Source organism: Leucoraja erinacea, unplaced genomic scaffold (genome assembly GCF_028641065.1).
Source record: "Leucoraja erinacea ecotype New England unplaced genomic scaffold, Leri_hhj_1 Leri_706S, whole genome shotgun sequence".
NCBI lineage: Eukaryota > Metazoa > Chordata > Chondrichthyes > Rajiformes > Rajidae > Leucoraja > Leucoraja erinaceus.
The window spans coordinates 41,945-55,956 of NW_026576626.1; the positions used below are offsets into that span (position 1 = coordinate 41,945).

General features: G+C 45.9%; 1 protein-coding gene across 1 annotated transcript in view; it reads right to left on the reverse strand.

Moving 5' to 3' along the window:
- Positions 1 to 301: 301 nt before the first annotated feature.
- The window catches only part of LOC129694555 (NACHT, LRR and PYD domains-containing protein 3-like), a 33,378-nt gene continuing 19,667 nt past the window's right edge, over positions 302 to 14,012 (reverse strand). The window contains 4 exon segments of the mRNA XM_055631281.1: positions 302 to 1,851; positions 2,045 to 2,269; positions 6,838 to 6,903; positions 7,004 to 7,175. Of these exon segments, the coding sequence (XP_055487256.1) occupies positions 326 to 1,851; positions 2,045 to 2,269; positions 6,838 to 6,903; positions 7,004 to 7,175 (1,989 nt within the window). The 3' untranslated portion in view covers positions 302 to 325.

Below are 14,012 nucleotides of genomic sequence, written 5' to 3' on the forward strand. Positions count from 1 at the left end.
TTTATGGATACACCTCTGCAAATTATTGAACAATTATCTGTAGTTGTGGTGTTTAGTGACCTTCACCATTTATTGCCATTCCCCGACGACCGGAAATGTTCCCCGTGCAGAGAATGGCGGCAGGGCAGGCAGGTAACACGCCTGACCCGGGGGAAGGGGTCGATCAACGTTGACCCGGGAGCGGGATGGTAAAATAGGAGGGGTGCCCCCCCCCCCCCCCCCCCCCCCCACAGTGACGACCGCTCGTCCCTATAGAAGGGGTGCTGGACGGAATAACAAAATAGTGGAACAAATTTACAGTTCAGTGTTAGCGACAAACGGACAGTTACCTCAATTGCTGACACTTGTGCAGAACCGGTCCCAGCCGCTGGAGACCTTCACACTGAATGCGGCAGTCTGACAGATCGAGGCGTTTGATTGTATCACAGAGCCTGATGACATGAGACAGGACCGCACAGTCAACCGGGGTCAGTCCCAGTCCACTGAATGAAAGTGTTTCCACAGATCCCAGTGTCTGCTGAGTCAGTGCAGGATTCTGAGACTCAAACAGGTAGTGCAACGTGTTCAGGAGGCTCCTTTGACCAGTTTCACTCGTTGTGTTTCCAGCCCGGCGTTTAACCTCCTCCTTCACCCAGTCAATCACTCGGCAGGTTGTTTCATTAGGAAATGGACCCAGAAACTCCTCCAGGACTCGAGTTGACCGTGAGGAGGAGAGACCGGCGACAAAACGGAGAAACACTTCAAATCGCCCGTCTATCGTGCTATGGGCTTCAGACAGGAGTTTCACAATATTCCTGGGATCTACAGTCAGGAATTGTGCGAGTGCGGCTACAAACTCTTGGATGGTGAGGTGCGGGAAGGTGTACACCACGCTCCGGGCTGAATCCTCTCTCTCCAAAAGTTCCATCAGGAACCCGGACAGGAACTGGGAAGGCTGCAGATTGTATTTGATCAAATCTCCATCTGTGAACACAATGTTCTTCTCAGCCACCCCAGCGAAGGCCATCTGACCAACCCTCAGTAACACCTCACGGAGGTTCTCAATCTCACGGCTGTGGTTTTTCAGGATGTTGTAAATAAAGTAGCAATATAGTTGTGTGATTGTCTTCGGAACTCGCTGCGGGTCCCGGTGTGTTTGTCTGAAGAAGGGGCCCAATGTCAGGACAAGGATCCAGCAGTAGGAGGGGTTGTAGCTCATGGTGTACAGGATCTCGTTCTCCTCCACATGTTTGAAAACAGCTGCTGCCACCGTATGATCTTCAAAATACCTCGTGAAATATTCCTTCCGTTCCTCGCAAACAAATCCCAAGATTTCAGCCCAGACACTGATCTTTGCCTTTTCCAGTAAATGTAACGCAGTGGGACGGGTGGTGACTAGCACTGAACACCCTGGGAGCAGCTTGTGCTGGATTAAACTGTACACAATGTCAGACACTTCACACCACCACTCGGGATCTGGGCACTGGTGCTTAGGTTCTGTGTCTCTCCGACTGTCAGCAAAATCGATTCTGCCCTTGAATTCATCCAAACCGTCAAATATAAAGAGCAACCCCTCTGGGTTCTTCCAGATCTCTCCTAGCATATTCCCAAAGTGTGGATACTGTTCCAGAATCAGTTCCCTCAGGTTTATTCTGTCTCTAATCATGTTCAAATCCCGGAATTTGAAACTGAAGACAAAGTGGAAGTGTTGGTATATTTTCCCTGTGGCCCAGTCATGAACAATCTTTTGCACCATTGTTGTTTTTCCGATCCCCGCGACTCCAGCTACTGTTGTTGAACTCCCAGATCGAGATTTACTCCGGGTAAAGCTGCTGTGGAACAATCCGCTTGACTTTTTTCTCCAATTTCTCTCTCCACGGTCCGGCCTTCTTCCCCACCAGGGTCCGCGATCTCTCATGATGATTGTGAGATCATGTTCCACCAGACTGCATCTTCGTTGACCTCCCTTCATCGATCATTTTTCCAATGTCCGATCTCGAACAGTGGGAGATGATTGTGAGCTTGTGCGTTCGATCTGTCTTGAATTTTTTCCAATTCCTCTCACCACTCTTTCATGAGAGACATTCCTCTCTCCACTCTTCATGGTCCCGGCCTCTTGCCAGCAGCTCATGTTCCACCAGTGTCCGATCTCGAACAGTGGAGATGATTGTGAGCTCAGCGTATCGATCAAGCAGCAGGGAATCCTGAACCTTCTCCTTCATCAGGATCGTGTTCACGCTCAGTCTTTCAGTCTGTGCCTTCAGTGACTCCTTGTGTTTCTGTTGAACATCTTGTATGGGAAAAGGTAGAAAATGGACATAATGTTAGATGGCTCAACTCAAAACTCAAGGTTCATGATTACAAGAATGTGTTCAATGCCCTTCAGCTAAATTGAGAGAGGGAGAGGGAGAGGGAGAGACGGGGGAGAGGGAGAGGGAGGAGAGGGAGAGGAGAGGGAGGGAGAGAGGGAGAGGGAGAGGGAGAGAGGAGAGAGGGAGAGAGGGAGAGGGAGAGAGGGAGAGGGAGAGGGAGGAGAGAGGAGAGAGGAGAGGAGAGAGGGAGAGGGAGAGAGGGAGAGGGAGAGGGAGAGGGAGAGGGAGAGGGAGAGGGAGGGAGAGGGAGAGGGAGAGGGAGAGGGAGAGGGAGAGAATGGGGTGTGTTTCATGAGAAGAAGGAAGCCTTGAGGAACCTGCAACTTGAGCGGTCCCGAGGCGCTTACGTGAGGGCGCGGGTCCAGATGCTGCACGATCTGGATCGAGCTTCGCCTTTCTTTTGCTCTCTGGAGAAAGGGCGGGGAGCCCACAAACAGCTCGTGGATCTGCTAGCAGATGATGGCTCCTCTGTCACGGATCCAGAGAGGATTAGTGCCTTGGTCAGATCCTTTTATGGATCCCTGTTCTCCGCAGGTGGATTCAGTGGGGAAGCTCAGCAGGAGCTGTGGGAGAGTTTACCGATAATAGATAGGGAAGTGGACGATCTTCTTGATGGCCCTTTATCTTTGGAGGAGTTGACTCGTGCACTGCATCAGCTCAGGAGGGGTAAGTCCCCCGGGCTGGATGGGCTGACGGTAGAGTTTGTAAGAGCCTTTTGGGGTATCCTGGGGGGTGATTACATGTTTGTTCTGGGGGAGAGCCTGGCGACAGGGGAGATGCCCCTCTCGTGGCGTCGAGCAGTGGTTGTCCTGCTGCCCAAGAAGGGGGAACTCCGCCTGCTGAAAAACTGGCGCCCGGTCTCTCTCCTATGCACAGAGTATAAAGTATTTGCACGGGCGAAGGCAAATCGCCTGGGCTCCGTGCTGTCTCAGCTGATTCACCATAACCAGTCCTACACAGTCCCTGGTCGGTCCATTCAGGATAACATCCACCTGGTTAGGGACCTGATTCATCTAGCACAGGGAACTGGTCAGTCAGCTGCATTTCTGTCTCTTGATCAGGAGAAGGCTTTTGATAGGGTAGAGCATGAATACCTGTTCGGAACGTTGCAAGCGTTTGGATTTGGACCGCATTTTGTAGCCCGGGTCCGCCTCTTCTATGCTGCAGCGGAGTGCCTTGTGAAGGTTAATGGTGCGTTGTTGGCTCCTTTTCATTTTGGGAGGGGGGTCCGTCCGGGGTGCCCCATGTCAGGTCAGTTGTGCTCTGTCTGTGTGCAGCCATTCCTGTGTCTTCTTCGGAGGAGGTTGACAGGCCTGGCCCTACCGGGCCCAGGGGTGGAGTTGGTTCTTTCGGCCTATGCCGATGATGTACTTCTTATGTTCACCGATCCTGGTGATCTGCAGAGGATGCGTGATTGCCAGAAGATTTTCTCGGCTGCATCTTCTGTCAGGATTAATTGGAGCAAGTGCTCTGGACATTTAGTGGGTCAGTGGCAGGTGGACGCCATGCCAGAGGAGATGGCAATGTTTGCGTGGAGCACCACGCACCTCCTCTATCTGGGGGGTACCTGAGTCCCACTGAGGATGCTTGGGCGGCAAATTGGCAGCAGTTGGAGACGAAAGTGATTGCCAGGCTGGGGCGCTGGTCAGGCCTGCTTGGAGTTCTTTCTTTTCATGGGAGGGTGTTGGTCATAAACCAGCTGGTGGCCTCCATGTTATGGTACCGGCTGGCTACTCTTGTCCCGCCTTCAATTTTTGTAAATGCTTTACAGAAGAAGCTGGTGGACTTCTTTTGGGGAAATAGGAAGCACTGGGTTTCCGCAGCGGTCCTGAGTCTCCCGTTAGAGGAGGGCGGCCAGTCCTTGGTATGCGTGCATACCCAGGTGGCGGCTCTCCGCCTCAGGACTCTGAGAAGGTATATGTATATAGAGAACCCCCCAGATGGCACGTTTTGGCCACGTATTAGTTTCCGACGGGGTCGTTGTCTAAGGGGGTATCGCGGCTCCCGGTGGCGGACATCAGTCGACCCGCCCTAAGGGGCTTGCCTGTTTTCTACCGGGATGTGTTAAGAGTGAGGAATCTGGTTGTTTTCAGCCAGCGTGTTGCTCCACGAGGGGAGGGGGATGTTGCGGCTGCGGGAGTGGCCGGTCCTCAACAAATCATGGCGGCTGTCGAGCAGAGGCGTGCGCCTAGAGTGGTTTTAAATGAGCTCTTACCCGCTCCGTCAGATCTGCTCATCGGGCCTCGGTTCCGGGATATACCTCGGGCACCGGTTCCACACAACCTTCCCCGCCTTTCGGAGATGATTAGCGTGCCGTTTCGTGACGCGAAGAGACGCTCACTGTATAGAATGTTCCTGCACATTCTGCACCTCCTTGCCTTCGTCTCCCGTCCCGACACACCATGGCGGACGGTGTTACCACCTGTAGGCGGGGAAGGTCCCCAGTGGGGGGTCCCTCTACAAGGTAGTTGTCCTCCTTTACATTGGGGACCTGGTGTGGAGAGTGCTGCACAGAGCGGTGGCATGTAACAAACTTTTGAGTCGGTTCACGGACTCGTCCGCTGCCTGTATTTTCTGTGGTGAGGAAGAGACCGTGTTCCACATTTATATGGAATGTGAGAGGCTACTGCCCCTGTATCAATATGTGAAGGGGTTGTTCCTAAAGTTCTGGTTACATTTTAGTCCTACGATTCTTGTGTTTGGACACAAGGCAGGGTGTGGGGAGAGCCAAGTGGGAGGGTGGGACCTACCTGTCGGTCTACTCCTGGGACTGGCCAAGATGGCCATACGCGGGTCCAGGCAGCAGACGGTGGATGGTCAGGCAAGAGTCGGCTGCTTGCCCCTCTTTCGGGCCTACGTCCGTGCACGTGTGTCCCTGGAGAGGGAACATGCGGTGCTCACGGGGACTTTGGAGGTATTCCGTGGGCGCTGGTCAACGCGTGGGGTTGAGAGTATTGTGAATAATGATTGTAATGTTGTACTATAATGACACTTGATATAATGTAAGTTCGTTTTGAGAATGATTTGATCTGTTGTATTATTTGATGTGTTGAATAAATTCTTGGAAAAGAAAGAGAGGGGGAGAGGGAGAGAGAGAGGGAGAGAGGGAGAGAGGGGGAGGGAGAGAGAGGGAGAGAAAGAGAGGGGAGAGAGAGGTAGAGAGGAGGGAGAGAGAGAGGGAGAGAGAGGGAGAGAGAGAGAGAGAGAGAGAGAGAGAGAGGGGGGGAGAGAGGGGGAGAGAGAGAGGGAGAGAGAGAGAGAGGGAGAGAGAGAGAGAGAGAGAGGGGGGAGAGAGAGAGGAGAGGAGAGAGAGAGGGGGGGGGGGGAGGGGGGAGAGGGAGAGGGGGGGAGGGGGAGGAGAGGGGGGGGGGGAGGGGGAGGGGGTGGGGGGGGGGGAGGGGGGGGGGAGGGGGGGGGGAGGGGGGGGGGGGGGGGGGGAGGGGGAGGGGGAGAGGGGGGGGGGATGAGGGGGAGGGGGAGAGGGAGAGGGGGAGAGGGAGATCATCAGTTGAGTGGGGAGGATTGTCGGGTAGACAGTGAAGACCAGGGAAACGCTGTCCAGGAGCAGGGGAGTGAGAGACAGATCACATTCATTCAGGTTTATGTTCACTGTGGTGGAGGGAACCTCGTGATTCAAGACCATAGACATTGTGGACTTTCAGGAATGTTCTAAGAATCTACATATTTTCAGTATGTCAAGACCCTACCAGGAGTGTGTGGGGTTACACAGTATGTCAGGACCCATCCAGGAGTGTGTGGGTTACACAGTGTGTCAGGACCCATCCAGATGTGTGTGGGTTACACAATGTGTCAGGGCCCATCCAGGAGTGTGTGGGGTTATACAGTGTGTCAGGACCCATCCAGGAGTGTGTGGGGTTACACAGTGTGTCAGGGCCCATCTAGGAGTGTGTGGATTACACTGTGTGTCAGGACTCTGTCAGGTGTGTGTGGGGCATTACTGCATACACAGTCTCCCCGGGAGAGTATTGGATTTCACAGATCTGATACACAGCAAAGCCGTGTACAATTAACGCATGGCGAAGCTGAAATAATGCAGTGTAATGGTTCTAGTGTACGTCAGAGATCAATTGATCTGTGAACAACTATTTGCCTCTTTGGTTACCCTCGTTTTACCTGACACTAAACATTATTCCCTTATCATGTATCTTTACAGTGTAAATGGCTCGATTATAATCACGTATTGTCTTTCTGCTGACTAAGCAGAATGCAACTAAAGCTTTTTGCTGTACTTCGGTTCAAGTGACAATACACTAAACTAAGCTAAATTAAACCAGAATTAAAACTAATTAATTAATTAACTAGATTAAAACTGACGAAGGAGCAATCCATAGTGAATTCCCGTGTCAGTCCCAATAAGTCAATCTTTAATCTTCTGATTTCCAATTCTGCAAAGCTCTGAACATACAGTGTCAGTATGACATCAATTCTAACGTAATTGGTGTAAACTGTACATTTCGACACTCACCTTCCATATGAGAGGGTAATTCAGATAAACCTCTGAGGATGTGCATGTATTCTTCGGGATCAGGACCTGTTCAAATCAACGAACCAGACTTAAACCAGACTTGAATAACAATGTTAACTCCAGTGTTTCGTTGTGATATTCAGTTCAGTGTGTTGATTTACCGTACCGAGCTCCTGGATTTCTTTCAGTATTTTGTTCAGCTTTGGTAATTCGTTCTGCATTTTCACAAAGGATTCCCACATCACCCGCCGGGCACGGTTACCCTTCTCCATCACCAGACTGAGGAAGAATGTGGAACTGTCTCTGCGGTTTCCCTTTACCACGACCTCAGCGACACTCTGTGAAAAACAAAAATAAATATATGGAGAAGTGAATGAGACAATGCTAATATATTGAGAAGTGAATGAGACAATGCTGTTCAGTGATGGGATATTCTGGAAGTTTTGAGCATGGAGACAGGCATTGATTTGCCTCTTCATACACCCATGACACTGTGCTGACAAACTGTGTACTCCCAGAGTCCTGACAGTGTGAAACTCACACAAAGAAAGCACATCAGCGCCTCTACTTCCTGAGAAGATTACGGAGAGTCGGTATGTCAAGGAGGACTTTCTACAGGTGCACAGTAGGGAGCATGCTGACTGGTTGCATTGTGGCTTGGTTCGGAAGCTTGAGCGCCCTGGAGAGGGAAAGACTACAGAATGTAGTAAACACTGCCCGGATTGCATCTTAACAGGTGGGGGACCAGCATTCTGGCAGGCAGGTTTGCCACTGCTACACGGGTGATGTTAAACTGAATAAGGGGGGTGGGGTTTCAAATGGGATAGTCAAGGATGTAGTTAAAGGGAAAGAGAATAAAGGGATAGTTAATTACCCCAGAATTAACGTGAAAGGAAGCTCACAAAGGGGCAGAGAGTATGGCCAAGTGTAATAGGGATCGATGTGAAACGTGAGATGTGTAAGGAACTAAAAGTATGTATGTGAATGCGCGAAGTATAAGAAGTAAAGTAGATAAGCTTGAGGCTCAGTTAGAGGTTGGTAGATATGACATTGTGGGGATTACTGAGACGTGGCTGCAGGAGGATCGGGTCTGGGAACTTAATATTCAGGGTTATACATCCTATAGAAAGGACAGGCAGGTGGGCAGAGGAGGGGGTAGCTCTGCTGGCGAGGGATCGAGTTCAGTCCCTTGCGAGGGATGACAAAGGGACTGACAAGGTAGAGTGACTGTGGATTGAGTTGAGGAATTGTAAAGGCAAGAAGACACTAATTGGTGTTATTTACAAACCCCCAAATAGTGGCCCGGATGTAGGGTGTAACTTGCAGCAGGAGTTAACACTGCATGTAACAAAGGTAATGCCACTGTGGTGATGGGGGATTCCAATATGCAGGTAGACTGGGAAAATCAGGTTGGTTCAGGACCTCAAGAAAGAGAGATTGTAGAATGCCTCCGAGATGGATTCTTAGAGCAGCTTGTAATGGAGCCGACCAGAGCAAAGTCAATTCTGCATTTAGTGTTGTCCAATGAACCAGATATGATAAGAAAACTCGAGGTAAAGGAACCGTTTGGAGGAAGTGATCATAATATGATTAGTTTAACCTGCAATTTGAGAAGGAGAACGTTAAATCGGAAGTGTCAGTAATGCAGTTGAACAAAGGGGACTATGAAGGCACGAGAGGGGAGCTGGCCATGGTAGACTGGAAAGGGATCCTGGAAGGAATGACGGTGAACAGCAGTGTCATATAACCATATAACCATATAACAATTTACAGCGCGGAAACAGGCCATCTCCACCCTTCTAGTCCGTGCCGAACACATATTCTCCCCTAGTCCCATATACCTGCGCTCAGACCATAACCTTCCATTCCCTTCCCGTCCATATAAGTATACAATTTATTTTTAAATGATAAAAACTAACCTGCCTCCACCACCTTCACTGAAAGCTCATTCCACACAGCCACCACTCTCTGAGTAAAGATGTTCCCCACAAAAACATCCTTCCTATAATTAGGTGACCAAAATTGTACATCATACTCCAGAATTGGCCTCACCAATGCCTTGTACAATTTTAACATTACATCCCAACTTCTATACTCAATGCTCTGATTTATAAAGGCCAGCACACCAAAAGCTTTCTTTACCACCCTATCTACATGAGATTCCACTTTCAGGGAACTGTGCACAGTTATTCCCAGATCCCTCTGTTCACCTACATTCTTCAATTCCCTACCATTTACCATGTACGTCCTATTTTCATTTGTCCTGCCAAGATGTAGCACCTCACACTTATCAGCATTAAACTCCATCTGCCATCTTTCAGCCCACTCTTCCAACTGGCATAAATCTCTCTGTAGACTTTGAAACTCTACTTCATTACCCGCAACCCCACCTATCTTAGTATCATCTGCATACTTACTAATCCAATTTACCACACCATCATCCAGATCATTGATGTACTTGACAAACAACAGTGGACCCAACACAGATCCCTGTGGCACCCCACTCGTCACTGGCCTCCAACCTGACAAACAACCATCCACCATTACTCTCTGGCATCTTCCATTCAGCCACTGTTGAATCCATCTTGCTCTCCACCATTAATACCCAACCATTGAACCTTCTTAACCAACCTTCCATGAGGAACCTTGTCAAAGGCCTTACTGAAGTCCATATACACAACATCCACTGATTTACCCTCATCATGTTTATGTAAATTATGTTGTGTCTTGGGTCTATTTGTTTGTAATGTATGGCTGCAGAAACGGCATTTCGTTTGGACCTCAAGGGGTCCAAATGACAATTAAATTGAATCTTGAATCTTGAATCCATTTCCCGAGTAACATCTTCAAAAAATTCAAGAAGATTAGTCAAACATGACCTTCCAGGCACAAATCCATGTTGACTGTTCCTAATCAGACCCTGTTTATCCAGATGCTTATATATATTATCTCTAGGTATTCTTTCCATGAATTTGCCCACGATTGACGTCAAACTAATAGGTCTATAATTGCTAGGTTTACTCTTAGACCCCTTTTTAAACAATGGAACAACATGCGCAGTACGCCAATCCCCCGGCACTATTCCCGTTTCGAATGACACTTGAAATATTTCTGCCATAGCCCCTGCTATTTCTACACTAACTTCCCTCAATGCCCTAGGGAATATCCTACGGACCTGGAGACTTATCCACTTTTATATTTCTCAAAATTGTCAGTACTTCCTCTTCTTTGAATCTCATAGTTTCCATAGCTACTCTACTTGTTTCCCTTACCTCACATAATTCAATATCCTTCTCCTTGGTGAATACCGAAGAAAAGAAACTGTTCAATATCTCCCCCATCTCTTTTGGCTCTGCAGATAGTTGTCCACTCTGACTCCCTAATGGACCAATTGTATCCCTCATTATCCTTTTGCTATTAATATAGCGGTAGAAACCCTTCGGATTTACTTTTACCTTATTTGCCAAAGCAACCTCATATCTTCTTTTAGCTTTTCTAATTTCTTTCTTAAGATTCTACTTACATTCTTTATACTCCTCAAGCACCTCATTTACTCCCTTTTGCCTATAATGATTGTAGATCTCCCTCTTTTTCCGAACCAAGTGTTCAATTTCCCTTGAAAATCATGGCTCTTTACAATTTTTACGATTTCCTTTCAACCGAACAGGGACATAAAGATTCTGTACTCTTAAAATGTCACCTTTAAATGTACTCCATTTCTCTTCCACATCTTTCCCATAAAACAAACTGTCTCAATTTACTCCTTTTAAATCCTTTCGCATCTCCTCAAAGTTAGCCTTTCTCCAATCAAAAATCTCAACCGTAGGTCCAGTTCTGTCCCTCTTCATATTTATATTGAAACTAATGGTATTGTGATCACTGGACCCGAACTGTTCCCCAACGCATACCTCTGCCACCTGCCCCATCTCATTTCCTAACAGGAGGTCCAGCACCGCCCCTTCTCTAGTAGGTACTTCTATGTATTGCTGCAAAAAACTATCCTGCACACATTTTACAAAATCCAACCCATCCATCCCATTTACAGAATGTGTTTCCCTGTCTATGTGTGGAAAATTGAAATCTCCCACAATCACTACATTGTGCTTACTACTAATATCTGCAATCTCCTTACATATTTGCTCTTCTAATTCTCGCTCCCCATTTGGCGGTCTATAATACACCTCTATAAGTGTTGCTACCCCTTTCCCATTTCTCAATTCCACCCAAATAGCCTCCCTAGACGAGCCCTCTAATCTATCCTGCCAAAGCACTGCTGTAATATCTTCCCTGATAAGCAATGCAACACCTCCACCTCTTGCCCCCCCAATTCTATCACACCTGAAGCAACGAAATCCTGAAATATTTAGTTTCCAATCACAGCCCTCCTGCAACCATGTTTCACTGATCGCCACAACATCATACTTCCAGGTGTCAATCCAGACTCTAAGCTCATCCACCTATCTTACAATGCTCCTAGCATTAAAATATACACATTGTCAGGAATTTATCGGCATAATCCGGAAGACGCAGGATCATTTCATTCCAAAAGACAATTCTAAGGGGGTGTACGAGGCAACCGTGGCTGACTGTAGGCGGAATCCAGAGGATTGAGAAACTTTCATAGGACAACAGAAGGAAACAAAACGGGCAATACGGGCTGAAAAGATGAAGTATTAATTAATTTATTTATTTATTTACTTATTTTATTTATTCCGAACAAGTAAAGACATTAAAGACATTAATAGTAACAAAATCGAAATTATCAAACCATTGGACGTTACAATCAATATTTACAAGCAATGAAAAGAACAAAAAGCAAATTTCCAATGTCCAACTCTGTGTCTGTACAAGCTCGAAAAGGAGTGAGAAGAAGAATAACATTAAATCTCACCCCTTTTCCCCAACACTTCTACCATATTTAAAAATCAATTAATTAATAATAATAATACTACCCCAGGCAATTTCCCATAATACCTACAGACATATATATATATATACATACAACTATTATACACATACAAACTTCATATATGAAGTAAACAAACATAAGTAAACAATTGTAAAGCAATAGATAAACATTAACCCCCACTTGTCACCCATCCCCTCCATCCCGGTACTCCTTGAAAATTATTTTTTTTATATATCATTTTAAAATGATTCATGTTTGCACTTTGCTTTAATTCCTCGTTCAATTTGTTCCACACTCCTACTCCACAAACCACAATACAAAAGATTTTTCTAGTCGTACGGACTCTTTGTTTTTTTAAATTAAATATTCCTCTTAAATTGCAACTCCCCCCCCCCCCCCCCCCCCCCCCCCCCCCCCCCCCCCCCCCCCCCACACCCCCCACACGCTCGTTAAATAATTTTTGAATGTCTCCAGGTAAATATTTATTTTTGGCCCTAGACATTATCTGAGTTGTTTTGAATGTAACCAAATCTTCTAATTTTAATAATTTTGACTAAAAATAATGGATTCGTATGACCCAGATACTTGGCATATGTATAATACAAATTGCTCTTTTTTGCATCATGGTTAATGAGTTTATCGAATTTTTATAGTTATTGCCCCAGACTTCTGCACAATAATTTAAGTAGGGTAAGATTAATGAACAATAAAGAATGTGGAGTGATTTGTAATCCAGAGCCTGCTTCGCTTTGTATAATACAGAGATACGTTTTGACAATTTTAATTTTACATGTTTAATATGTGATTTCCAGCTTATTTTATCGTCAATTATAACCCTAAGAAATTTATTTTCATGCACTCGTTCAACTTCCACCCCATTTATCTTTATGCTTATTAGTTTATTTATTCTGCAATTACCAAATAACATTATTTTAGTTTTACTCAAATGTAATGAAATTTTATTCTTAACAAACCATATTTTCAATTTACCCATTTCTTTTATTATTTTATCCAATAGCTGTTTTAAATTCTCCCCAGAACAAAAAAACATTTGTATCATCTGCAAACAAAACCAGCCTCAAGGCATTTGACACATTACAAATATCGTTATGTACATGATAAATAATTTTGGGCCCAGCACTGACCCCTGTGGTACACCACAAACAATATCCAAGCATGTAGAATTATGACTACCCAGATTCACAAACTGATGCCTGTTACTTAAGTAGCTTTTTATCCAGTCCAGTACTATTCCTCTGATTCCATACCTTTCCAATTTTTTTAATAAAATATCGTGATTAATTGTATCAAATGCTTTCTTTATATCAATAAATATCCCAGCTGCATATAATTTATTATCAATGGCGTTTGTGATGTCTTCAATTGATTCTAATATTGCAAGTAATGTTGATCTGTTTGTTTTTAATCCATATTGACTTTCAGTGATTAATTTATTCTTTTCTACAAATTTATCTAATCTATTATTGAACATTTTTTCTAGTATTTTGGAAAATTGTGGGAGTAAGGAAACAGGTACGAGGGGAAGCTGGCCAGGAATATAAAGAAGGACAGTAAGAGCTTCTTTAGATATGTTAAGGGAAAAAAAGAGTAGCAAAGTCAAATGTGGGTCCCTTGAAGGCAGACACGGGTGAAATTATTCTGGGCAACAAGGAAATGTCAGAGGGTTGAATAGGTACTTTGGATCTGTCTTCACTAAGGAAGACACAAACAATCTCCCAGATGTACTGGAGGACAGAGGATCTAAAGGGATCGAGGAACTGAAAGAAATGTTCATTAAACGAGAAATAGTATTGGGTAGGCTAATGGGACAGAAGGATGATAAATCCCCTGGACCTGATGGTCTGCATCCCAAGGTCCTCAGGGAGGTGGCTCTAGAAATAGTGGACACATTGGTGATAATTTTCCAATGTTCAATAGATTCACAATCAGTTCCTGTGGATTGGAGGATAGCTAATATCATCCTACTTTTCAAGAAAGGAGCGAGAGAGAAAAAGGGGAATTATAGACCAGTTAGCCTGACTTCGGTGGTGGGAAAGATGCTGGAGTCAATTATTAAAGAGGTGATAATGGGGCATTTGGATAGCAGTAAAATATTTAGTCCGTCAACATGGATTTATGAAAGGGAAATCATGCTTGACTAATCTTCGGGAATTTTTTGAGGATGGGACAAGTAAAATGGATGAAGGGGTGCCAGTGGATGTAGTGTAACTAGACTTTCAGAAAGCATTTGATAAGGTCCCGCACG